The sequence below is a fragment of the Heptranchias perlo genome, chromosome 1 (assembly GCF_035084215.1).
Source record: "Heptranchias perlo isolate sHepPer1 chromosome 1, sHepPer1.hap1, whole genome shotgun sequence".
Classification (NCBI taxonomy): domain Eukaryota; kingdom Metazoa; phylum Chordata; class Chondrichthyes; order Hexanchiformes; family Hexanchidae; genus Heptranchias; species Heptranchias perlo.
This window is the reverse complement of record NC_090325.1, coordinates 181,640,081-181,667,582: the sequence shown is the minus strand read 5'-3', so window position 1 is coordinate 181,667,582 and position 27,502 is coordinate 181,640,081. Positions and strand designations below refer to the sequence as shown.

General features: G+C 44.6%; 1 protein-coding gene across 2 annotated transcripts in view; it reads left to right on the top strand.

Annotated features, from left to right (window-relative positions):
• LOC137328538 (serine/threonine-protein kinase 32B-like) overlaps nt 1-27,502 on the top strand; it is a 295,819-nt gene that overhangs the window by 210,720 nt on the left and 57,597 nt on the right. For both annotated transcript variants that reach the window (XM_067994345.1, XM_067994346.1), the window contains exons 5-6: nt 2,322-2,359; nt 24,083-24,172. In XM_067994345.1, the coding sequence (XP_067850446.1) occupies nt 2,322-2,359; nt 24,083-24,172 (128 nt within the window). The remainder of the gene's footprint in view (nt 1-2,321; nt 2,360-24,082; nt 24,173-27,502) is intronic.

Here is a 27,502-nt window from a genome sequence, read left to right as displayed (position 1 = left end):
GGCTCCACGCCATAGGAAGGATATTGAGGCTTTAGTGAGGGATCAATGCAAGTTCACTAGGAGGAAATACAAATGAAGAAAATCTTGAAAAATCGTGTCTTTTTCATTAGAATATATAGATTACGGGGTGATATGATAAAAGTGTTTGACATTATGAAAGGATGGGACAGAGTAGATAGAAGCAAACTGTTTCCACTAGTTGAGGGGTCAAGAACAAAGGGCCCTAGATACAAGGTTTAGATTTAGAACAGAGGACAGGAGAATTTTTTTTATACAAAGTGTTGTGAGGCTGTAGCATTCACTTCAAGGTTGAGGCAGAAAGTATGTCAGCATTCAAGATTAGATTAGTGGTTGAAGGAATAAGGGTTGGAGAGATATGGGATCAGGCTGGGTAAATGAGATTAGAACTATTTGCATGCATGGAGGGTAATTGCTGACAATGACTGGTTGGGCCAATTGCAGTGTGTACCATCTACAGGATGTACTGCAGCAACTCGCCAAGGCTTCTTCGACAGCACCTCCCAAACCCGTGACCTCTACCACCTAGAAGGACAAGGGCAGCAGACATATGGGAACAACACCACCTGCACGTTCCCCTCCAAGTCACACACCATCCCAACTTGGAAATATATTGCTGTTCCTTCATCGTCGCTGGGTCAAAATCCTGGAACTCCCTATCTAACAGCACTGTGGGAGAACCTTCACCACAGGGACTGCATCGGTTCAAGAAGGCAGCTCATCACCACCTTCTTAAGGGCAATTAGGAATGGGCAATAAATGCTGGCCTTGCCAGCAATGCCCATATCCCATGAACGAATAAAAAAAAAATTGGTCTATTTCTGAGTTGCAACTTCTGTATATTTCTATGTATGAAAGACGAGGAGAGAAGGAGGGCTGCTAGGTAAGTGAAACTATACTCAAGGTAGACTGCCATTACCACTAGATGTGTATGTGCAGACAGACACACATGTACCTTGGCATGTCTGGGGGAAAACGCTTTACAGACTTCACTCGAGAGGCCGTAGCAGAGTTGTGACCTTTTCTGGAAACTGTGGTGACCACGACCTTCAGACATGATCACCACAAGCCCTGAACTTTTATGCCTCTGGCTCATTCCAAGCTGGCAGAGGAGACATAATCAACATCAGTTAATCTGCAGTTCACAGATGTATCAAGCAGGTGATTGACATTCACTAGGGTGAGCAATTACATAAATTTCCCCATGCAAAACTGGCAGTAGATTGAGAAGGCACTGCATTCTTTTTGTATGACAGGATTCCCCAAAGTCCAGCTTAGGTGCCAGGCATTTTTTGCTTCAAAGCCTGTTGCGAATTAACTAAGGGAAGCCCAGGGTATGATGGAGCTCTTAAGAGCAACAGGAAAATTTTAAAAAGGAACAGCATTCTTGTTGCATCATTGTTTTTATTAGTGATATTTTTAATATTTCTGAAATTTTTATTAATATGTGTGCTTTTGGAATAACTTTTGGGGAACAATTTTTATTTATTCAGGGATGAGGGACTTTAGTTACGAGGATAGACTGGAGAAGCTGGGTTTGTTCTCCTTGGGACAGAGAAGGTTGAGAGGAGATTTGATAGAGGTATTTAAAATCATGAAGGGTCGAGACAGAATAGATAGAGGAAAACTGTTCCCATTGGCGGAAGAGTCAAGAACCAGAGGCATAGATTTAAGGTGATTGACAAAAGAACCAAAGGTGACATAAGGAAAAGCTTTTTCACACAGCGAGTGGTTAGGATCTGGAATGCACTGCCCGAGGGAGTGGTGGAGGCAGATTCAATCATGGCTTTCATGGATAAGTCATTGAAAGGAAAAAATTTGCAGGGCTACGGGGATAGGGCAAGGGAGTGGGACTAGCTGGATTGCTCTTGCATAGAGCTGGTATGGACTCGAAGGGCCGAATGACCTCCTTCCATGCCGTAACCTTTCTATGATTCTATTCATTACTGTAAGTTTATTTTTAAACATACTGAAAAAATAGTCCATTATTGTCTCTTATGTGCCCGGAAAGTAGATGTCAAGTGAAGCAGTTATAGAACATAATCAGAACAGGAATAGATGGAAAAAGAAAGCTTATTAAAACAAATCCCTCCAACATCAACTTTTATGCGAGAACTGCCATTGGTATCTAAAACATGATAGCAATTTTCTAAAAGGTTTTCAAATCTAGCAACAATACTTAATAGTTTTGTATTATTTTCATTGTAGAGCTAGGAATGGAACATATGTAATTAAGAAATATAATTGAGAAGCTTTGTTTCCGTTAGTAACTAATAACCTCTGTTTCTACTTTCCTGTTTTAGGGACATCAAACCTGACAATATTCTTCTTGATGAACATGGTGAGTTGTTAAATCTTGATTTTATTGATTTGAAAGTATTGAAGCCTTGGCGATGAAGACAAAAATTTACCCCATTGTCTTTCAAATTATGCTGTGGGATAATAACAGATTAACAGCTCCACTAAAATATCAGACAAAGGAATTTCGGATGATTATGCTATTATTATAAAGTGTAACTTCAAAATTGTTTTATGCCATTTCAAATTATTTGACATCAAACAGTTTCAGTGATGTGTTTATTGACCATTTGGATAATGATGAGAATCTAGAGTTCCAATTTTTCACTCTACATTTTACCCTGCAGGCAATGCTCTCGGCTATATGGTGAAAAATAATTACTGTACATATTCAGGTCCAACCTTTATTATTGTGTGCCCAGGGCACTCCTAGAATTTTGCAGAAGAATATCCACATTTTGAAGACTTATTCTCTCCCAAACCCATCGTCATATTGTCATGTTATACTGTTAATATTCCTCCACCTAAATATTGGGAAGACCAACATTTTGGTCCCCGCCACAAACTCTGTTCCCTCGCCACCGACTCCAACCCTCTCCCTGGCCACTGTCTGAGGCTGAGCCGGACTGTTCGCAACCGTGGCGTCCTATTTGACCCTGAGATGAGTTTCCGACCCCATATCCGCTCCATCACCAAGGCCGTCTACTTCCACCTCCGTAACATTGCCCATCTCTGCCACTGCCTCAACTCATCTGCTACTGAAACCCATCCATGCCTTTGTTACCTCTAGACTTGACTATTCCAATGCTCTTCTGGCTGGCCTCCCATCTTCCACCCTCCATAAACTTGCCCGTATCCTAACTCTCACCCGTTCACCCATCACCACTGTGCTCGCTGACCTACATTGGCTCCCGGTCCAGCAACGCCTTGATTTTAAAATTCTCATCCTTGTTTTCAAATCCTTCCATGGCTTCTCCCCTCCCTATCTCTGTGACTTCATCCAGCCCGACAACCCTCTGAGATCTCTGCGCTCCTCCAATTCTGGCCTCTTGCGTGTCCCCAATTTTAATCACTCCACCATTGGCGGCTGTGCCTTCAGCTGCCTAGGCCCTGAGCTCTGCAATTCCCTCCCTAAACCTCTCTGCCTCTCTACCTCTCTCTCCTTAAAGACACTCTTGGAAAGAGCACTGCTTGTCGTAAACGGTGTAAATATCTTATGTTGAGGGGTGTTCCTGTACTGCCCAATATCAAACTGTAGAATAGTGTAACCCAGGGGTGTAACAATAATAGTCCCTGTGATCTGAACTGAATATTTGTGTCTTTTGCACATGTGCTTCTTCAATGTCTCGGTAGGATGAGACCGTTATGCATCATTAAGTTATCTTATTTCACAGTGACTGAACATACGGAGCAACATTTATGATGAGATTCACCTAATTCAATCAATACAACTTGTCTTGTGTAATAATACAAATAATGAGCATGCCATGCTTGCTCACATCAGTGGCTTGTTCTGCTTGACTTAAACACAGTAACTTCTAATTACTCTGCTGTATTCTAACCTTCTTGCAGACTTTGCTGGATCTGATTGCTTCCGCAACCTTTGATGGACCTGACTGCTTGTCTGTGTCTCTTTCTCTTTTTCTTTTATCTCCCTCTGTTCTCAAGTTGAGGGGTACAGTGACTCTCCGACACAATGGGAGAGAGGTGTTTATCAATTGCCTATTATTTACAGTTTATGAGAAAACAACATCAAAGCTTATCTTATTATAATTTTAACTACCTATAATTTCAATGTTTTTTTTAAAAAAAACTTGTGTAGATACACTTTGTTTTTATCACCCAACATTTAAAAGTAATCTTTTATCCAAATCCTTACTGTAGAAAAATGGTTAAAAAATCTTGAAGTGTACATATACATTGCATTGTGTACAATTAAGCTATTAGGGAAATTAATCCTTACATGATCATTTCCACATGTTTTCATATACTTTTAGAAAATTATGGCATGATGATGCCATGTCACCTTGATGACATGACTTTCAAAGTATTTTTAATAGCAAAATCACCACTGAGCCAAAATGGTGTAAATGACAGTTTTTATTCACCAGAATCGTTACACTTCCATTTGTAGAATAGCGTTTGCAATTAGCAAATTCTTGGCTCGACTCTTATGGCTGAGCACTGGTCTACAGCACCACTGCTGAAATGCGTAAATGGAATAGGGCAGTCTGGCAATCAGGTACGTATCTGAACAAATTCCATCCAATGTTTATATTTTAATTGAGTGGCTTAGCCCTTCCATCAAACAAGTTGCCTGGTGACCAACCAACAATTTAAGGTGGGATAAAATTTCTGTAAGTGAAAGTGGTTTTTAACTCCTTATGTACTATGGCAGTATTAAAGAAGACAATGCCAAGCTAAATCTTAGACAGAAATGTTTTGAGTTTTGTTACAGTATTCGTAAGCAAACACTATTTTGGACACTTATTTAACATCTCACACTAAAATACAAAAAACCTTATTTTGAAACATAACCAAAAAAAGGGTGCAATGGATAGAAAAAGCTGGTTTGAAATATTTGGATGTTTGTTGTGTAAGATGGTAGACAGTGCAGACATCTGTTCAACCCAATAATGTCCGCAGTCAAAGTCCAGGGATTGCTGGCAAACAGTACCAGCAAGGCATCCTAGTAATTCATGGGTCATCTCACAAGGGGAATTACTGTAATACTAGGATTTGTGTCAGTATTGTAGTATGTGACCTGAAAACTTTTTTTAAAAACTGGCTAGTCCAGGAAGCCTGAAGCTGTTGACAATATAGGAAATGCATTTTGGAAGTTTTAAAAAAGAAAGATTGAAATTTTGAGTCAGTCTCACATGCCCTTTCTGGTGATATTAATGTGTTGTTTAAAGTGAGAGGACTGTGATAAAAAAGGAATAAGAGTACAGCTTCATTCAGAATTGAAGCAGACAAATGTCTAGTAATAAAATAAAACTAGAAATGTATGATTAATAACAAAATAGAAATGAATGTGTAACCTAAATGTCATGGTCAGTAAATTGAAAGGATTTTTAAAATAGAAAATTAAAGGAACAGTCTAAAATAAACAATCTCTCTTGTTTGGCTGAAAGCTGATAAGAGTTCAATAAATGGCATTGAGTTTACTGTTTGAAAGATAGCAGAGGCAGCTCATGAACTGAGACAAGTGAGGAACTGCCTCATCTGTGGATGCTTTTGACCCCCAGCCAGGTAGGAGGGGTCAAATTGCGGATGGGAAATCCAGAAGTACGGGTTTCCCAGATAGCCTTACGATTTTGACATCAGGACGTCTTTTATTTTTTTTTGTCGGTTTGCTGTCCGAATGGCCGGCCTGATTGGCAGGCTGGACTCAGTCGGATGGGAGAGCAGCCAGGGAGAGGATGTGTTCAGGTAAGTCTTTGATTGTATGGGCGGACATGGGGGTCATGGGTGGGCATGGAGGGGTCATGGGTGGGCACTGAGCATGGGCACTGATGGGCATGGGTGGGCACAGGGGCACCAGCGGGCTCAGGGCACTGATGGGCATGGGTGGGCATAGGCGCACCGGTGGGCATGGGGGTCATGGTGGGGGGGGGGGGGGGTCAGTCATGGGGGGAGGGATCGGGGGTCAGTCACGGGGGGGGTGCCCCAGATCGGGAGTCATCCTGGAGGTCTGCGATCATTTGAGGGGGTCATTGCGGGGGTTCACGATCATTGGGGGGGGGTCATTGCGGGGGTCCACGATCGTTGGGAAGGGTTTGGGGATCATCGTGAGGGTCAACGATTATTGGGGAGCGTCAGGGGTCATTGCGGTGGTCAGCGATCATTGGGGAGGGGGGGTCGGAGATCAAGGGTGCTCCGCGATCGATTGGGGGGGTCGAAGATCGGGGAGAAGGTGTCCGCGATGGTTGGAGGTGGGGGTCGGAGATCGGAGTTGCGGGTTCATTGCAGGTAGGCTTGTTGGTCCTGGGGGAAGCATTCCTGCTCTTCCGGGCCCACAAGCTGTGCCAGAAAGGCACTTACCTGCAGTTTCGGGCCTTCTCGCCTCCTCTCACGTGGCGTGAAGGAGAAGGCTTGGGAATCCCGACCCCCCAGTGGTTCAAATTACAAAATCTGCAAAAATGGAGGCCCGCAGCCTCCTTGAAAGGTTTTAGTGACCAACCCGCCTCCTGGGAGTTAGTTGGTCGCCCGCCCCTCATCCCACCCTGATGAAAACGGGAAATGGGCGGGTTGGTGGCGGGTCTCATATGGTTGCGATTTTGAATGCCCCCCCGCCCTCAACCCACCCGTTTTTCAATGTTAAAATCGTGCCCCAAGAATTTTGTGTGTGTGCGGGCGAGCGGGAAGTCGGCAGCAGGTCGAAGCTCGGGTGAGGAGGATGGAGCCGAGCAGTGAGGTCGTGCTCCACATTGTGGTGCTGTGATTCCCCAAGAAGGGCTTTCAGGTGAGTGGTGGGGCTGAGGGTGTGGGCTGGTGCTGAGAGAGAGAAGCCTAAGCTCTTAAAGTGGAGCGAGGGATGGAGGTTTACGATGTGCATATAGAGAACAACTTCAAGATAAGGAGCTGGCTTTCAAAAGTGATTATTGTCTTCCTCTCCTTCCATCTGTTTACTGCATTCTCTCTTACTCTTGTCTTTGACCTGGCTTTCTTCTTATAATGAAAGATAGCTATGGACAAGAAAATAAAACTCATTGCACATATGTGAAGGGCCCATTGCCATGGTAACATACTGGCTGGTTAGGCATCTATAGCTGTGCCTCACCTGTCAAAAAGGTCACCAGTCGCCAATGCAAGATAGTGTTGACATTTAAGAATCAGTGGCAGGTGTGGTCCTACTGAAGGAAATTGCAATTGGATTGACTCAATGAACACAGTTCATTAAAGGCACTAGGATCAAGTTGCAGGTTGGCAGAGTTGCCAGAGGCAAAACATTTTATTTAGAGCATTTTGAAAACAAAAAATCAGTTATCATTTGAAATTCAGCAGTGGTCATATTTTTTTCAAATAAATGACAACTATACCCATGAAAAGATAACACATTAATGCAATATTTATTATTTTGTTTAGAGAAAGCAAAGGTAAGATTCAAATGAGCCAGCAAATAAGATGATCAGTAATGCATTATATATACATTCTCCGTTGCAAAAGAAATGATAAAGGAGCATATGTAACTCATATTTTTCACAAGTACTAAGGGTTTCATCCCTTATTACTACCAAAAAAGTTCAGTCAAATAATGACAATCAATCATGTTATGTATGTGGAGCATAACATCCCCCAGATTACTCTTTACTTGGTAAGCCTCAAAACAACTATAATTAACATATTGTATGAGAATGAAGAGCAGAAATCTATATTTAATTGACACAATAATTTCTACTCTAACAGCTTCGTTCATTAGTCGTTGAAAATTGTTCAATTATACCTCTACTGCAAGTTTAAGCTTGTGATATAAAAATGAGAGTGTACATCGGGGACCCATTGGATATATTTGTATGACCAAATAACACAAATTGCAAATACATTCTGATGTTGGGTTTTCCTGTTGGGTAAATATCAGATCCAACAAGATTCTTGACATGTTTTTAGCAGAGGTAAGTACAAATAATACAGCAGGCCTGATTGCAGAGACTGTCTGTTGAAGTAGGAATTGTAGAGTGTGAATAATAGCAGTGGGTTATCAATGAGAAAAGTTACACGACTGGAAAATTACTTAATGTCTACGATCCCTGTGCTTGACAAGATTAACTTTAAAGGAGTTAGTTCCTTGATATTTTTGTGGTCTAGCTTATATGACTGAAGTAAAGGTTAAACAAAATTAGATTTCGTTCTGTAAGATGTCTATGAAGCAGATTAAGAAACAATGGGATTGAAATCACACTGTGCATTAGTATTGAGCACATCGTACCATTTGAATGAAATTCCTTTGGCAGTGTTTTAACAAAAGTGTTATTCAATTTATTTTAAACTGATCAATGGCCTTGTTAAAATAATGGACAAAGGAGTTTGATGCGAACACATTCATGCATTTATTACTAATATCAAACGAATTCCGTTGAAAGGTGAAACTTGTACTGTATTTTTATGTAAAGCTAGTGTCTGATGGAATAATTTAATCAGGCATTAGAAAGAAAAAATGACAAAAGCAAAAATTAGATTAGCTTTAAAATGTAGAACTTCAAAAAAATGCCAATTTAATTTGCATCAATTGACCTTTAAGTTAACTACAATAGTCCTGGTCCCGATTTAAATTCTCTGTTGGCAATACTCCAACTTTTGATAGAAATGGAATACTTTGGGCTAAACATATCTGGTGGAAGAAGCCTAATCCAATCAAGATGTGGAGATGCCGGTGATGGACTGGGGTGGACAAATGTAAGGAATCTTACAACACCAGGTTATAGTCCAACAAATTTATTTTAAAATCACAAGCTTTCGGAGATTATCTCCTTCGTCAGATGATTGAATGAAAAGGTTCTCAAATCGCATATCTTATACGATGTTGGGACAGCATCACACCAATCAAAAGGTGTCGTTGTTATTCAAACAGGCCAGTCACGGAGAACAGAACGTCCCAGTACACTCGATATACATTGTGTCTTTTACACAGGCAAGCAGAAAGAAACTTAAAATGGCAGAGAGAGAGAGAATTTTAAAAAACATATAAATTTTTTCCCCCTTTTTGCTGGTGGGGTTACGTGTAGCGTGACATGAACCCAAGATCCCGGTTGAGGCCGTCCTCATGGGTGCGGAACTTGGCTATCAACTTCTGCTCGACGATTTTGCGTTGTCGTGTGTCTCGAAGGCCGCCTTGGAGAACGCTTACCCGAAGATCGGTGGCTGAATGTCCTTGACTGCTAAAGTGTTCCCCGACTGGGAGGGAACCCTCCTGTTTGGCGATTGTTGCGCGGTGTCCGTTCATCCGTTGTCGCAGCGTCTGCATGGTCTCGCCAATGTACCATGCTCCGGGGCATCCTTTCCTGCAACGTATGAGGTAAACAACGTTGGCCGAGTCACAGGAGTATGAACCATGTACCTGGTGGGTGGTGTCCTCTCGTGTGATGGTGGTATCCGTGTCGATGATCTGGCATGTCTTGCAGAGGTTGCCGTGACAGGGTTGTGTGGTGTCGTGGACGCTGTTCTCATGAAAACTGGGTAACTTGCTGCGAACGATGGTCTGTTTGAGGTTGGGTGGCTGTTTAAAGGCGAGCAGTGGAGGCGTGGGGATGGCCTTAGCGAGGTGTTCGTCGTCATCGATGACATGTTGAAGGCTGCGGAGAACATGGTGTAGTTTCTCCGCTCCAGGGAAGTACTGGACGACGAAGGGTACTCTGTTGGTTGCGTCCCGTGTTTGTCTTCTGAGGAGGTCTATGCGATTCTTCGCTGTGGCCCGTCGGAACTGTCGATCGACAAGTCGAGCGTCATATCCCGTTCTTACGAGGGCGTCTTTCAGCGTCTGTAGGTGTCCATCGCGTTCCTCCTCGTCTGAGCAGATCCTGTGTATTCGTAGGGCCTGTCCATAGGGGATGGCCTCTTTGACGTGGTTGGGGTGGAAGCTGGAAAAGTGGAGCATCGTGAGGTTGTCCGTGGGCTTGCGGTAGAGTGAGGTGCTGAGGTGCCCGTCTTTGATGGAGATTTGTGTGTCCAAGAAAGAAACCGATTCTGAGGAGTAGTCCATGGTGAGTTTGATGGTGGGATGGAACTTGTTGATGTTATCGTGTAGTCTCTTCAGTGATTCTTCGCCGTGGGTCCATAGGAAGAAAATGTCGTCGATGTATCTGGTGTATAGTGTTGGTTGGAGGTCCTGTGCAGTGAAGAAGTCGTGCTCGAACTTGTGCATGAAAATGTTGGCGTATTGGGGTGCGAATTTGGTCCCCATGGCTGTTCCGTGTGTTTGGGTAAAGAACTGGTTATTGAAGGTGAAGACATTGTGATCCAGGATGAAGCGGATGAGTTGTAGGATGGCGTCTGGAGATTGGCTGTTGTTGGTGTTGAGTACTGAGGCTGTTGCAGCGATGCCGTCATCGTGGGGGATACTGGTGTATAGTGCCGAGACGTCCATCGTGGTGAGAAGTGTTCCTGGTTCAACTGGTCCGTGGGTGCTGAGTTTTTGTAGGAAGTCTGTAGTTTTTACAGAGCTGCAAGAAAGCAGACAAGATCCCGAAAGGACTACAGATCAAGAACCCACTCAAGTCCACATACAACTCGGATTACGCTGAGAGACTCTGCCGCCGTACCTCTCGCACACTCTGCAACCATCTCATACACCAACTCTACAGCAGACGCCACAACCTCGAAACCAAGATAGAGTCCATACTCTCAACCTGTACTCAGGACACAGCAGACCAGCTACGATATACCGCCAAACAGACGAGGCAACGGAACTACACTGCCTACATGAAAACCAAGAGCAGGAAGCTTGAGAAACTCGGCATCACCACCAGCAACGACCAAGCCTCCCCCGGTACCACGGTTACAACCACAGGGAAGTCTATCATCAATTTGTCCGACCACACCCTTCAACCAGACGAAATCGAGGTTCTCAGCCGAGGGCTCAATTTCTGCCCCACCACCAAAATGGACCGCATCGGTCTCGCGGCGGACACAGAGGAATTCATCAGGAGAATGAGGCTCCGGGAATTTTACCACAAACCCCAAGATTTCAACAGTGAACCCAATGAGACAATCAATGATCCAGAACAGCAGACAGAGGGATCCACGGTACAGCAACCGAAGAGGAAAGAGTCAAACTGGACTCCTCCGGAGGGTCGCTACCCTCAGCTTGACATGTATGCCCAAGCTGTCAGGAAATGCGTCAATGCCAGATTCATCAGGCGCACTCAGAAGACAGTCCAGAATGTCACCCGAGCACAACGCAACGCCATCAACGCTCTCAAGACCAACCGAAACATCGTCATCAAACCAGCGGACAAAGGAGGAGCCATTGTCATACAGAACAGAACGGACTATTGCAAAGAAGCATACCGACAACTGGACAACCAGGAACACTACAGACGGTTACCCGCAGATCCGACCAAAGAACACACCCACCAGCTCAACAAACTGATCAAGACCTTCGATCCAGACCTTCAAAGCATCCTAGGCACTCTCATCCCACGTACTCCCCGCGTGGGAGACTTCTACTGCCTCCCAAAGATACACAAAGCCAACACACCCGGACGTCCTATCGTATCAGGCAATGGAACCCTGTGTGAGAACCTCTCTGGATACGTCGAGGGCATCCTGAAACCCATTGTACAGGGAACCCCCAGCTTCTGTCGCGACACTACAGACTTCCTACAAAAACTCAGCACCCACGGACCAGTTGAACCAGGAACACTTCTCACCACGATGGACGTCTCGGCACTATACACCAGTATCCCCCACGATGACGGCATCGCTGCAACAGCCTCAGTACTCAACACCAACAACAGCCAATCTCCAGACGCCATCCTACAACTCATCCGCTTCATCCTGGATCACAATGTCTTCACCTTCAATAACCAGTTCTTTACCCAAACACACGGAACAGCCATGGGGACCAAATTCGCACCCCAATACGCCAACATTTTCATGCACAAGTTCGAGCACGACTTCTTCACTGCACAGGACCTCCAACCAACACTATACACCAGATACATCGACGACATTTTCTTCCTATGGACCCACGGCGAAGAATCACTGAAGAGACTACACGATAACATCAACAAGTTCCATCCCACCATCAAACTCACCATGGACTACTCCTCAGAATCGGTTTCTTTCTTGGACACACAAATCTCCATCAAAGACGGGCACCTCAGCACCTCACTCTACCGCAAGCCCACGGACAACCTCACGATGCTCCACTTTTCCAGCTTCCACCCCAACCACGTCAAAGAGGCCATCCCCTATGGACAGGCCCTACGAATACACAGGATCTGCTCAGACGAGGAGGAACGCGATGGACACCTACAGACGCTGAAAGACGCCCTCGTAAGAACGGGATATGACGCTCGACTTGTCGATCGACAGTTCCGACGGGCCACAGCGAAGAATCGCATAGACCTCCTCAGAAGACAAACACGGGACGCAACCAACAGAGTACCCTTCGTCGTCCAGTACTTCCCTGGAGCGGAGAAACTACACCATGTTCTCCGCAGCCTTCAACATGTCATCGATGACGACGAACACCTCGCTAAGGCCATCCCCACGCCTCCACTGCTCGCCTTTAAACAGCCACCCAACCTCAAACAGACCATCGTTCGCAGCAAGTTACCCAGTTTTCATGAGAACAGCGTCCACGACACCACACAACCCTGTCACGGCAACCTCTGCAAGACATGCCAGATCATCGACACGGATACCACCATCACACGAGAGGACACCACCCACCAGGTACATGGTTCATACTCCTGTGACTCGGCCAACGTTGTTTACCTCATACGTTGCAGGAAAGGATGCCCCGGAGCATGGTACATTGGCGAGACCATGCAGACGCTGCGACAACGGATGAACGGACACCGCGCAACAATCGCCAAACAGGAGGGTTCCCTCCCAGTCGGGGAACACTTTAGCAGTCAAGGACATTCAGCCACCGATCTTCGGGTAAGCGTTCTCCAAGGCGGCCTTCGAGACACACGACAACGCAAAATCGTCGAGCAGAAGTTGATAGCCAAGTTCCGCACCCATGAGGACGGCCTCAACCGGGATCTTGGGTTCATGTCACGCTACACGTAACCCCACCAGCAAAAAGGGGGAAAAAATTTATATGTTTTTTAAAATTCTCTCTCTCTCTCTCTGCCATTTTAAGTTTCTTTCTGCTTGCCTGTGTAAAAGACACAATGTATATCGAGTGTACTGGGACGTTCTGTTCTCCGTGACTGGCCTGTTTGAATAACAACGACACCTTTTGATTGGTGTGATGCTGTCCCAACATCGTATAAGATATGCGATTTGAGAACCTTTTCATTCAATCATCTGACGAAGGAGATAATCTCCGAAAGCTTGTGATTTTAAAATAAATTTGTTGGACTATAACCTGGTGTTGTAAGATTCCTTACATTAATCCAATCAAGTATACACATTGTTCCTTTCAATCTTATAGCACTACTAGATCACATAGATAGAATGATGACAGTGGGGATTTGATTGTTTCATTTTTTTAAAAGTCTGCTATTTCTAAATAGGCATAACAGAATTTTATCCAAGAAGCCATCAAGAAGACTAAAACCACTTTTCTCATAAATTTTGCTGAAAAGCTTCAGTTTGATGACATGGTGATGTAATGTGTTCATACTTCCAATGTGCTCTTCTAGCCTCTAGCCAAATTAGCCCAGGGCAGATACTAATCCCTTTTATTGCCAAGTTTAGAGGTTGTGCTGGGTACAGTTGAATAAAACACAGCAATTTACTTAGATGCACAAAAGGGCAGTTTATTGTTCAGTACAGTCAAGGCCATAACCTAAGAAATCAGTTCAACAGGCCATGCTGGAAGCAATTACAAACAATTTTACAACACCAAGTTATAGTCCAGCAATTTTATTTTAAATTCACAAGCTTTCGGAGACTTCCTCCTTCCTCAGGTAACATTTACCTGAGGAAGGAGGAAGTCTCCGAAAGCTTGTGAATTTAAAATAAAATTGCTGGACTATAACTTGGTGTTGTAAAATTGTTTACAATTGTCAACCCCAGTCCATCACCGGCATCTCCACATCATGAAGCAATTACAGCAATAGAGATATGAGGCCTGTTTTAGCAGGCTGCAGTCCAGCCTGTACTCATTTAAGCAAGCCTAGTTGGGAGTTCAGTTATGCATTTCTCAGCTGGACTCAACCCTCTGAATGCCAAAAGCTGGAACACCAAAGACTGTACCATCTTTCAATTTAAGCAAGAGACTGAGTTTGAAACTGAATCTTCAGATATACTCCAACAAATCTGTCATAGAAGCATAGAAAATTTACAGCACAGAAGGAGGCCATTCGGCCCATCGTGTCCGTGTCAGCTGAAAATGAGCCACCCAGCCTAATCCCACTTTCCAGCACTTGGGGTCCGTAGCCTTGTAGGTCATGGCACTTTAAGTGTATATCCAGATACTTTTTATATGAATTGAGGGTTTCTGCCTTTACCACCCTTTCAGGCAGTGAGTTCCAGACCCCTATCACCCTCTGGGTGAAAACATTTTTCCTCAGCTCCTCTCTAATCCTTCTACCAATTACTTTAAATCTATGCCCCCTGGTTATTGACCTCTCTGCTATGGGAAATAGGTCTTCCTATCCACTCTATTTCGGTCCCTCATAATTTTGAACACCTCATTAAACCACCCCTCAGCCTCCTCTGTTCCAAAGAGAACAACCGCAGCCTATCCAATCTTTCCTCATAGCTAAATTTCTCCAGTCCTGGCAACATCCCCATAAATCTCCTCTGTACCCTCTCTAGTGCAATTACATCCTTCCTGTAATGTGACCAGAACTGTACATAGTACTCAAGCAGTGGCCTAACCGGTGTTTTATACAGTTCCAGCATAACCTCACTGCTCTTATATTCTATGCCTCGGCTAATAAAAGAAAGTATTCCATATGCCTTCTTAACCACCTTATCTACCTGTCCTGCTACCTTTAGGGATCTGTGGACATGCACTCCAAGGTCCCTCACTTCCTCTACACCTTTCAGTATCCTCCCATTTATCCTGTACTCTCTTGCCTTGTTTGCCCTCCCCAAATTCATGACCTCACACTTCTCTGGATTGTATTCCATTTGCCACTTTTCTGCCCACCTGACCAGTCCATTGATATCTTCCTACAGTCTAAAGCTTTCCTCCTCACTATCAACCACACGGCCAATTTTTGTATCATCTGCAAACTTCTTAATTATGTCCCCTACATTTAAGTCTAAATCATTAATATATATCACAAAAAGCAAGGTACCTAGTACTGAGCCCTGCGGAACCCCACTGGAAACAGCCTTCCAGTCACAAAAACACCCGTCAACCATTACCCATTGCTTCCTGCCACTGAGCCAATTTTGGATCCAACTTGCCTTTGGATTCCATGGGCTTGTACTTTTTTGACCAATCTGTCATGTGAGACCTTGTCAAAAGTCTTGAAATTTTCAATCAAAGGTCGACTGGGACAGCCATCACAAAAATGGTTGCCTGCCATAGTGATTGTACCCAAGTCCACTGTCACAGTGATGAGTGAATAGGACTAAACGAGCCCATTAGCTCATTATGACACCTTTTAGACCATTTTCCACCATCACACTTCTGGTGGGAAGCTTCACTGGCTAGAAGCAAACACCAAAAATTGAAGCACAATTTTGTATGCAGTGGACACACAAATTCCAATTGACGTTGCCAGTGGGCAAGGCTCCCTGCTGGGAGAAAGAGGTCAGATAATTATCCCTTTTGTACCAACAGCAATAAAATTCTTTGGGTTCTCCAATATATCTTGGCTTGAACCATTAAATCCATTAATGGGGGTCAATTTTAGGATGGCCGAGAAGGTGCATTCGTGGTGGGGGGTACCTAAAATTGGGGAATCCCGGAGCGGGTCCGGAGCCTGGCTCCAACCCACCCACTTCCAGGTTCCCCAATGACGCGAATCGGTGCGTGCGCAGCCCCCGCATGGAGGACTCCCACCGGCAATTAAAGCCAGCGGGATGACAGTTTAGATAGTCAGGGAGGTACTTGAGGTGGTTGACAGACCACATTGGGAAGAGATTTTAGCAGGGATATGATTTTAGACTCTCCTCAGCGTGTTTCCCATGCTGTGGGAAACACTCCCTGTTGTTGCAGACGTGTTTCAGTCAGCAACCATTGGGAGATGCAGAGGATTCCTTGACAATTGGGGGGAATACCTCATTCATTGCAGCAGGGCACTCTGTCACCTCAGACAAAGTTTTGCCTGCCACACCATTGTCTCCACGCTCAAAATTATTGGGCTCGATATTACCAGGGCTGCGGGTTCGCGGCGGGGGGGAGCGACTGGGCGCGTGGGTAACGCGCCCGGTGAAATCAGTCTGCCCCGCGCGCGATCGCAGCTCAATTGGATCCACTTACCTGGTCTTCCGGGTTCCCAGCTGCTGAGCTGCGCGTCGGGCGGACTTCGCATGCGCCATAAGATCTGTCAGCTGGAGGAGCTCTATTTAAAGGGGCAGTCCTCCATTGACAGATGCTGCAACAAGTAGGAAAAAATCCAGCATGGAGCAGCCCAGGGGGAAGGCTGCTCCCAGTTTAATGATGCCTCACTCCAGGTATCATTAAATGGGGTGAGGAGGAGGGGGAGGACAGAGAACTTCCCCTCGGCGGGCTGGAGGAAGCGGCCTGCCTCTGCCACCAGGAAGGACTGGCTCGAGGTGGCAGAGGGGATCACCTGCACCACCAACATATCGCCCACCTGCATACAGTGCAGGAGGCGCTGCAATGACCTAAGTAGGTCAGCCAAAGTGAGTACACTTACTCATTCCCCTAAACTCCGTCTGTCACATCACCGCCCCCACCCCACATCTCCTTCTGCACTGCCAACACTACGGAGCCGGGCTCCCGACCCGCTCCGGGATTCCCCGATTTTCGGAGCCCCCCTGCCAGGAACGCACCTGATAGCGGGTGCTAAAATGGAGCCCATTACATCATACCCTAAACTCTGCTGTCCAAACACCTTTACCTACTTTGCGGACACCCTCACACTCACACCGTCAGGGTGGGGTGGGGGGGTTCCATAGTTGCATTCATCACTCCATTGGAGGACGAGCAACATCGCCAGGCACGCCGTCCACCTCCGCCACGTGGAGCTACACAACACAGTGCTGCGCAACAGGCACCTGCACAAAGTAGTCGTGTAACTACACATACACCCACTGTAGGGTGAGCCAATGGGTGGCATCAAGGGTGTTCATGGAGAACCTCATGAAAAGGTCTTATTGCACAAGCCAGTCAAGAATGGCCAAGACGTGGCAGTAGTTGTGACAATATAATATGTAATTTGAGTTGATCAGAAATCAAATATATGTAAAAACCATGACAAACCCTCAAACACCCTTGTGCATCCCCTTCATGTTCACGACACGTTTGCCTTACGCTTCCTACTACACATACGTGATGCATGTCCTGTGGCTGCAGCACAGGTAGTGGCAGGTTGAGTGAGGCTGACCGTGAAAGAGATGCATGAGAGGGTGAGTATGAGACAGAGCCATGAGATTGTATGAGGATTGGGTTGAGTGGTAGTGGTGGGATGAGTACTGGGGAGGTGATGAAGTGCAGGTAAGATGAGGATAAGGGTTCAGTGGGTGTGAGGGGTGATGTGATAGAGTAGTGTTGGCAGTGCAGAAGGAGATGTGGGGTGGGGGCGGTGATGTGGCAGATGGAGTGTAGGGGAATGAGTAAGAGTACTCACTTTGGCTGACCTGGTTACGTCATTGAAGCGCCTCCTGCACTGTATGCAGGTGTGTGATATGTTGGTGGTGCTGGTGACCTCCTCTGCCACCTCGAGCCAGGCCTTCATGATGGCAGAGGCAGGCCACTTCCTCCCGTCCGCCGGGTGGAAGATCTCCCTCCTCCTCCTCCTCCTCCTCACCCCATCCAGTAAGACCTGGAGTGAGGCATCATTAAACCTGGGAACAGCCTTCCCCCAGGGCTGCTCCATGCTGCGATTGTGACTATTTTCTGCAGCATGAGTCAGTAGAGGACTGCCCCTTTAAATAGGGCTCCTCCAGCTGATAGCCTATGATGCGGGTGCGCAGTCCGCCTGCTGCGCAGCTTTCCAGCGTGAAACCCAGAAGCCAAGGTAAGTAGCTTCAATTTACTTACGATCGCGTGCCAAACCCACCGATTTCACTGGGCAGGTTACGCACGCGCCCAGTCGACCCCCCGCTGCCAACCTGCCTCCCTCCTAATATCGGGCCTATGGTCTCTCCTGGAAAGCTTTTATCATGAGAGTAAATGAAACAGTTCTCTACCCCTTTCTAATTCCCTCAACTGGATTTTTGAATCCAACAGAAATCCCAATAGAACAATGGTGGGTTTGGCTTTGTTCTGCCTGTCCCAGTGAGCCTACTGTCCCTGGATAACCTGCTGGGTCAGGCTCATTTAGTGGCAGACTCCTGATAGTATTTGCAACATCACCAGGTCCCCTGCTTCAGGTAGGTGAGAGAGACATGTCTGGGGAGCTTGCTGGCTGATGGTACCAGCAGAAGAAATAAGTATAATATTTTAATTTATTTTTAAAAATCTCCTGCCTTGCCTAATGCCATTGATTGCTATGCAATGATTGCACTCGGCAAGTTGACTGTATACATTTAAACATCACCCGTACTTCTAAGTATAATATAATTTTTCCAGTTGCTTCTTAGACCCCTCCTCCTCCAGTCTTGGAAAAGTCTAATGGGTTGAGATGTCTTTTAAACTTTTCTAAAGTTTTTCAGAATTTTTGCCTCCTATTCTGCCATATTGCTTTAATTGTCCCCTTTCCTTTAAATTTCACTTCCAAACTCAGTTTTCTGCTCCCCTCAATGGTGTACTCCTGAACCCATTCAAATTTGCATCTGGAGCTGTACTAATATGCCGACCACAAGAAATTGGATGCAAACAGCACACTTCCATTTGAGTGTCTAAAACCCGCTTCTAACCATTCAGGTCTAAACTGTAATAAAAACAGAAAATGCTGAAAATACTGGGCAAGTCCGAAAAAAAAGGGGAGCAGTGGTTATGATTTGAAGTTATTGAAATCAACGTTGAGTCCAGAAGGTTGTAAAGTGCCTAATCGAAAGATGAGGTGCTGAGAATAATTCTGTGACTGACTCCCTGGTGAAGAATAGGCAGAGGAGACAGCCCCATCGGATGTATGTAAGTAGCTGTAGACAGAGGTGGTTGGGAGGTGCATTTACATCTGAGGCAGGCTGCCTGCTTCATCTCTACCCAATCAACCCTCTGCAGATCCTGCCCCAAAAGAGAACATATGGAAGTATACCCAGTGGGGGAAACTCCTCATCTTAATTATGGTTGTGGCTGCCACCAAATACATGTGCAAAATATGGCACCCAAAAATAATTAAAAATCAAATAGTAGGCAAAAACACATTCAAATTTGCAAGAAAAAAGAATCCTACTGTACACTGATTACATCAGGAAAGCTAACTTGTGAGGGCAATAATCACATACATCTTTAAGAGTGCACTCATCAAAATGGCTGCACAGTCCTTCTTTCCTGCACTAGTTTAAAATGAGTGCTTAATGATATTAGTGCATTCGTAGCAAAAGACCTAGGGAATGGTGCTTCAAGGTCACTTAAGTGGATTTGCAAAAGCGCTCTCTGTTGAAATGTTGAAATCAAGTCCTGGCTGCAAAAATCAGGCACTGAGCAAAACAGGTGAGAAGTAGGCCTGCTCCTCCAATTCTCCACCCCTTTTCACCTGATCGCCACCTGTGCTGCTGGCAGAGTCCGTTAGGAAATTGGTGCTAAGAGGTAAATGCATAAGGACGGCACATTAAACACACATACCACTACCACTATTCATAATGGTTATGTTACTGGACTAGTAATCCAGAGGCCTGGATTCATAATCTGGAGACATGAGTTCGAATCCCGCCAAGGCAGCTGGGGAATTTAAATTCAGTTAATTAAATAAAATCTGGAATATAAAGCTAGTATCAGTAATGGTGACCATAAAACGACCAGATTGTTGTGAAAACCCATCCAGTTCACTAATGTCCTTTTAGGGAAGGAAACCTGCCGTCCTTACCCAGTCTGGCCTATATATGATTCCAGACCCACAGCAATTTGGTTGATTCTTAACTGCCCTTTGAAATGGCGTGGCAAGCCACTCAGTTGTACATTCCCGCTACAAAAAGTCATAATAAGGATAAAGCCAGAGGGACCATTCGGCATCAGATCACTAGGCACGGGACACAACAAAGGCAAAGGCAAACCAAGCCCAGTCGACTCTGCAAAGTCCTCCTCACTAACATCTGGGGACTTGTGCCAAAATTGGGAGAGCTGTCCCACAGGCTGGTCAAGCAACAGCCTGACATAGCCATACTCACAGAATCACACCTTTCAGCCAACGTCCCAGACTCCTCCATCACCATCCCGGGGTATATCCTGTCCCACCGGCAGGACAGACCCACCAGAGGTGACGGCACAGTGGTATACAGTCAGGAGGGAGTGGGCCTGGGAGTCCTCAACATTGACTTCGGACCCCATGAGGTCTCATGGCATCAGGTCAAACATAGGCAAGGAAACCTCCTGCTGATTACCACCTACCGCCCTCCCTCAGCTGATGAATCAGTACTCCTCCATATTGAGCATCACATGGAGGAATCACTGAGGGTAACAAGGGCTCAGAATGTAGTCTGGCTGGGGGACTTCAATGTCCATCACCAAGAGTGGCTCGGTAACATCACTTCTGACCAAACTGTCCAAGTCCTGAAGGACATGGCTGCCAGACTGGGCCTGCGACAGGTGGTGAGAGAACCAGCACGAGAGAGAAATCTACTTGACCTCATCCTCACCAATCTACCTGTCGCAGATGCATCTGTCCATGACAGTATTGGTAGGAGTGACTACCACACAGTCCTTGTGGAGACGAAGTCCCGTCTTCACACTGAAGACACCATCCATCATGTTGTGTGGCACTACCACGGGGCTAAAATGGGATAGATTCAGAACAGATCTAGCAGCTCAAAACTGGGCATCCATGAGGCGCAGTGGGCCATCAGCAGCAGAATTGTATTCAACCACAATCTGTAACCTCACGGCCCAGCATATTCTTCACTCTACCGTTACCAACAAGCCAGGGGATCAACCCTGGTTCAATGAGGAGGTTAGAAGAGCATGCCAGGAGCAGCACAAGGCCTACCTAAAAATGAGGTGCCAACCTGGTGAAGCTACAACACAGGATTACATGCATGCTAAACAGCGAAATTAGCATGCTATAGAACGAGCTAAACGATCCCACAACAATCGGATCAGATCAAAGCTTTGCAGTCCTGCCACATCCAGTCGTGAATGGTGGTGAACAATTAAAAAATGGATGATCCATCTCGGCCTCCTCCCAAGATCCCCACCATCATAGAAGCCAGTCTTCAGCCAATTTGATTCACTCCACGTGATATCAAGAAACGGCTCAGTGCACTGGATACAGCAAAGGCGATGGGCCTCGACAACATCCCGGCTGTAGCGCTGAAGACTTGTGCTCCAGAACTAGCCGCGCCTCTAGCCAAGCTGCTCCAGTAGAGCTGTAACACTGGCATCTACCCGACAAAGTGGAAAATTGCCCAGGTATGTCCTGTCCATGAAAAGCAGGACATATCCAATCCGGCCAATTACCGCCCCATCAATCTACTCTCAATCACCAGCAAAGTGATGGAAGGTGTCGTCGACAGTGCTATCAAGCGGCACTTACTCACCAACAACCTGTTCACCGATGCTCAATTTGGATTCTGCCAGGACCACTCAGCTCCAGACCTCCTAAAGCTTTGGTCCAAACATGGACAAGAGAGCTGAATTCCAGAGGTGAGGTGAGAATGGCTGCCCTTGATATCAAGGCAGCATTTGACCGAGTGTGGCATCAAGGAGCCCTAGTAAAATTGAAGTCAATGGGAATTAGGGGGAAAACTCTCCAGTGGCTGGAGTCATACCTAGCACAAAGGAAGATGGTAGTGGTTGTTGGAGGCCAATCATCTCGGCCCCAGGACATCGCTGCAAGAGTTCCTCAGGGCAGTGTTCTAGGCCCAACCATCTTCAGCTGCTTCATCAATGACCTTCTCTCCATCATAAGGTCAGGAGTGGGGATGTTCGCTGATGATTGCACAGTGTTCAGTTCCATTCACAACCCCTCAGATAATGAAGCAGTCCACGCCCGCATGCAGCAAGACCTGGACAACTTGGGCTGAAAAGTGGCAAATAACATTCGCGCCAGGCAATGACCATCTCCAACAAGAGACAGTCTAACCACCTCCCCTTGATATTCAACGACATTACCATCACCAAATCCCCCACCATCAACATCCAGGGGGTTACCATTGACCAGAAACTTAACTGGACCAGCCACATAAATACTGTGGCTACAAGAGCAGGTCAGAGGCTGGGTATTCTGCGGCAAGTGACTCCTGACTCCCCAAAGCCTTTCCACCATCTACAAGGTACAAATCAGGAGTGTGATGGAATAGTCTCCACTTGCCTGGATGAGTGCAGCTCCAACAACACTCAAGAATCTCAACACTATCCAGGACAAAGCAGCCCTCTTGATTGGCACCCCATACACCACCTTAAACATTCACTCCCTCCACCACTGGCACACCGTGGCTGCAGTGAGTACTATCTACAAGATGCACTGCAACAACTCACCATGGCTTCTTTGACAGCACCTCCCCAATCCTCTACCACCTAGAAGGACAAGGGCAGCAGGTGCATGGGAACACCACCACCTGCACATTCCCCTCCAAGTCGCACACCATCCTGACTTGGAAATATATCGCCATTCCTTCATTGTCGCTGGGTCCAAATCCTGGAACTCCCTACCTAACAAAACTGTCAGAGAACCTTCACCACACGGACTGCAGCGGTTGAAGAAGGCGGCTCACCACCACCTTCTGAAGGGCAATTAGGGATGGGCAAAAAATGCCGGCCTTGCCAGTGACGCCCACATCCCATGAATGAATAAAAAAATAACATTTTTTCACTTTCACTGTATCTTGGCACTGTATCCATTAATGGGCATTACATTCGAGTTCTCTGATAAAATATGTCAACTGTACTATTTATTTCTGTCACTGCTACGGAACTACTTCACTCTTTTTCCATTTGTTGCTCACAAATGCTGCATCGGGCCTGAAGTGAAATAGTAATTTGTTTTGATTTGTGAAGCTGCAGAACATAATTTTTGAACGTAATATGGCCATAACAGAGAAAAAATGTTTTTTTTTCTATCTTTTCAATTAATTTTTGAAGGTGGAAATTAATGGTCAAAATTTTACTAAATACACAGGCGAATAGTCTATTAGTATTTTCTGCCTACATTCATGCACTTTTTAAACTCATGTATTTTTAAATTAAAATTAGTGAAGGTAGCAATTTTGGCTGCCTTGTTACTGCATCTGTCAGAAATTATCCATTAAGGTAAGGTTGCCTCTTGCAGACCAGAGAATTCTGTTTAAATAAAGTTGAGATTTTTATTCAACTGCTTATTATTGGGAAAGGAAACCAAAATGAAAGGTTTCACATAATTCATTTTTATATTATTATTATGTAGAGAATTTGATCCTTCTGAGGGATAGTGCTCCAGGCCAAGACCTCACCTTAAATGACATGTCAGCATGTCCTTTGTGGCTGAAGTGCTCATATAGGAATTCACATTAAAAAAATCAATTTCTTGTCAGTTATTCACCTAAATCCCTGAACTGTTATGAGAGAAGCAGATTTAGAATTGTGTTTAAGGCATCATTGCTCCAAAGCTCATATCCCCTGTTCACAAAGCCATAAACCTCCCTGAGCCAGTGTTTGTGCAATTCTTGGAAATCAAATTGGATGGTAACCTACATCTTGAAAACAAATTGTACAAGCTGTCAAAAAAAACATATCTCCTATTGCATGCAATGTCTAAGCTATTTGCCCAACAATTCTTTACAAACTTAACCACTAACCACCCTTCCACACTTCTGCAATATGAATCCATTCAGTATTGTTGGATGAAATGTACATTTTCGTACTTGCAGTATTTGTTTTTGCAGAGAATTTCCTTTTAAATTAAAACCAGTAGTTCTTTTTTTGAAGGACATGTTCACATCACTGACTACAACATAGCAACTGTGGTGAAGGATTCTGAAAAAGCCACATCGATGGCTGGGACCAAGCCCTACATGGGTAAGTAATATAATTATTGATACTTAATTTTCATAAGAACTAAGTAATAAAAATAATGATATTGAGATAATATCACAATGGGGAATCCATGGTTTTAAGGAGATTTGAAAGTGCTGAAAGCTATTAAAATCAGACATAAACATTATAAAAGTATTATTATAACTGGAGTACACCCCAGTTGTTCAAAACTCATTAAGTCATTTTCATGAAATTATGATTTTGAGCCTGAACCCTGGTGTTAGTTTTTGGCTATAGTGAAGGTTTTAAACTGATTTTTTTTAAGGAGACAGTGTTATATGTTTTTGTGCCCATTAATTTGAAAGGTGAAGAGTACTGGGGAATGGGAAATATTTCATCCTTACAACCAGTGTCAGGTTAAGTAATCTTATGTCAGATGCCACATGGGTCATATAGAAAATCTTCTAAATTGCATCAACGATGTACCTTGATCCCAGACTTAGATGAATATCCTGATATTACACAATTCTGATATACAATTTATCGCTTAAGGAATTAGGGCATTAAGAAGGGAAGTAAAATGAGCATAGACTAAGTGATTGTTACTATGTAGCATCTATGCTGCTTTAAACACCTTGGTGTCTTCAACCGCACCTTCAGTAACCTCTGTTAATTCCTGACAAAGGCTCAGGGTGGGGGGGAGTGAAGTTGGCCTTCGGCAGAAGTGCATAACAGGCGACATTGAATCAGTAGCTTGTTTTACACCCCATTTCTTTTCCATTGAAGTCAATGCAGAGGGTGTAAAACAGGCCAATTCATTATTGTGGAACCCACTTTGTGTTACCACCGAAGACCCATTTCACCCCTTTGCTGACCATTCCTCTCCACATCTGAAATACTTGGGATGTTTTTCTACATTAAAGGTGCTATATAAATGCAAGCTGTTAATGTTATGCAGCATTAGCAATACTTGTAATTCTGTGACTAAGTATATTAATAAACTACATGGGTACTGTGCAGGAGCATTGCATGACAAGGTCCAGGCTCACTGGGGATGCTGTGACTAAGGTGAATGACCTAGTCCACACAGACCTGCAAGGGCAGTCTGCCATCTTCAATGTGTTTTGGCTTTGTACAACTGATACTTTTTTTTTGTGCGCTGTGAAAGAATCACAGACTGTGAGATGTACTAAAAGTGAATGAATTTTATTCAATTGTGTGGTGGTAGTGGTGAACAATTAATGCGTTTTACTGGTATAGTTACTTGTGTGTTGTAAACTTCTCCATGCTGGTTTTGCACGTGCCGTACTATTAATTGCTCCCCCAGGTGGATGACTGCTATAACCAACTGGTAAGTTTCCAGTGAGCCTGTTCTTTAAGCTTCTTTTTCACTTCTGTTCCGATCTTTCTAGTGTCAATTTCCCACCGTTCAAGTTAGGTTGAAATTACCCCCGAATTTAAAGAGACCATGCCAGAGTGAGAGTGAAAGAATGAGAGAGTAACAGATTAAAGACAGAGAGATAAGGGTCAATTTTAACCCTGCACGTCCAGTGGAAACCAGGAAGGCAGTTAAAATTGCCTATGGGACCCACTGCTGACAACCCGCTGTTTTCCTGCAGGCTAGGATATTGACCAGCTCTTCCAAGCAGGCAGGAAGGACACTCGCTGGAAACCAGTGGGGTCCTTTTTTAAATATGCAGATTGGGCACCGATGATGTAATTGGGTCCGACTGCTATTTTAACCATGGGCCTGAGCGGGGTAGTGGTTGCGGCTTTTCTGCCAGGTCAACCTAGCAGGAAGAGGCCAAAAGAAACTTCCCTTTTGGGACCAAGAGTAGGAGTGTCCCTTTGGGCTCCACAAGGAAACTTTAGGCCTCCCCTGCCCTGGGCTCCTGCTCTGCACCCCCGCTGATCACGAGGCCCTCCAGAAACCCCCTACCCGCGACTTACCTAAATGTCAGGGACTTGTTCCTTTTGTCTCCAGCGGTGGCCTCCTGCTGCTGGTCATTGCACTCCCACCCACTGTTTCCTGACATTGCCGGAGTCTCTCACTGGCCGTGTCACGGGGGCAGATGCCGTATGCCACGGCAACTGCCCGCCTGATTCCCACCCTAAGTTAAAATTGGGGCTACAGATGGAAGAAAACAAACCAGAATCAAGATGGAGAAGGGCAGACAGAAGAATGAGAGCTCTAGCAAGGAGAGAAAAAAAGTTTAGAGATGAAGAGAAGGAAAAAAATAGATCTGGAAAAAGTTGGAGGAAAACAACAATGGAAGGTAGTAGGAAAGAAAGATGCAGGAACTAAAATTAAGGAAAAGAAATTTGATGAGTGAAGTAGGTTTTGTGATTGATTTCTAATTTAGTGTAGTATGTATGGAATCAGGGATATAATTGTTCCAAAGTAATTCCAACAATGGAACAAGATTTCCTCTATGTGATATGTGTAGCAAAATCATAAACATATTTATAAATAATGAGGTTTATGCTTTTGTTACTCATAAAATCTTTCCCAAATTAGGCCTGATTACTGGTGCCATCAAAAATTTTGTATAAATTGTAACTATAAGGGAGGTTTAAACAAGTAAATTAGGCACGGTAATTCTTTGCTGTGCCAATGGTGGTCCTGGTGCACACTTGGAAAATTACCCCGATGGTTTACACCTTCAGTACAATATAGCAATGTTAACAACTGTGAAAGTCACAAAGAACATCAGTCAACTGAATTATAAACTGTTTATTTTGACTACAGCCTTTTAAATCCAAGTATGTCAGTCTAATTTAATTTTCAAAGAAGATATTTGATTGTCATACCTGCAAGTCACATAAATGAAATATAGCTGCCTTACCTCCTACTTAGTGAGAGCAATATTTAAAACAGTAGCAAATGTAAAGAGATTTAAAGCAGGTTAGGTCACAAGTAAGGTAAAGATATCCCTTAATTGAAGAGAATCTCCACAGCCAAATAATTCATTTCTGATAACTCATCAGTTGGTGAATATTGAAATTACTGGCAAAGTACCAGAGATATGTCCTCTATAGTGCCAGCTGGCGTAATTATATATTACCTCAACTAGAAAACTACAAGACTACGTATTTAATACTGAAATACATCCTATCTATTATCTTAGCAAACATCATTACTGGAGATCTATAAAAAACTGCAAAGTAGTGCAAAACTGCAAAAAACTTCCACCTGAATAATGGCAAGCAATTAAGGGAGTTATGTTTAATCTCTTTAAGCTGTCATACAGAACATGAGAAATTTTCCATTAAAATAAAATGATTGTATATTGAAATACTGCAATCTAAAGAGAGAAAGAGGCTCAAATTGTTCTATGTCCTGGAACTAACCCACAAGTAATTTTATTCGTT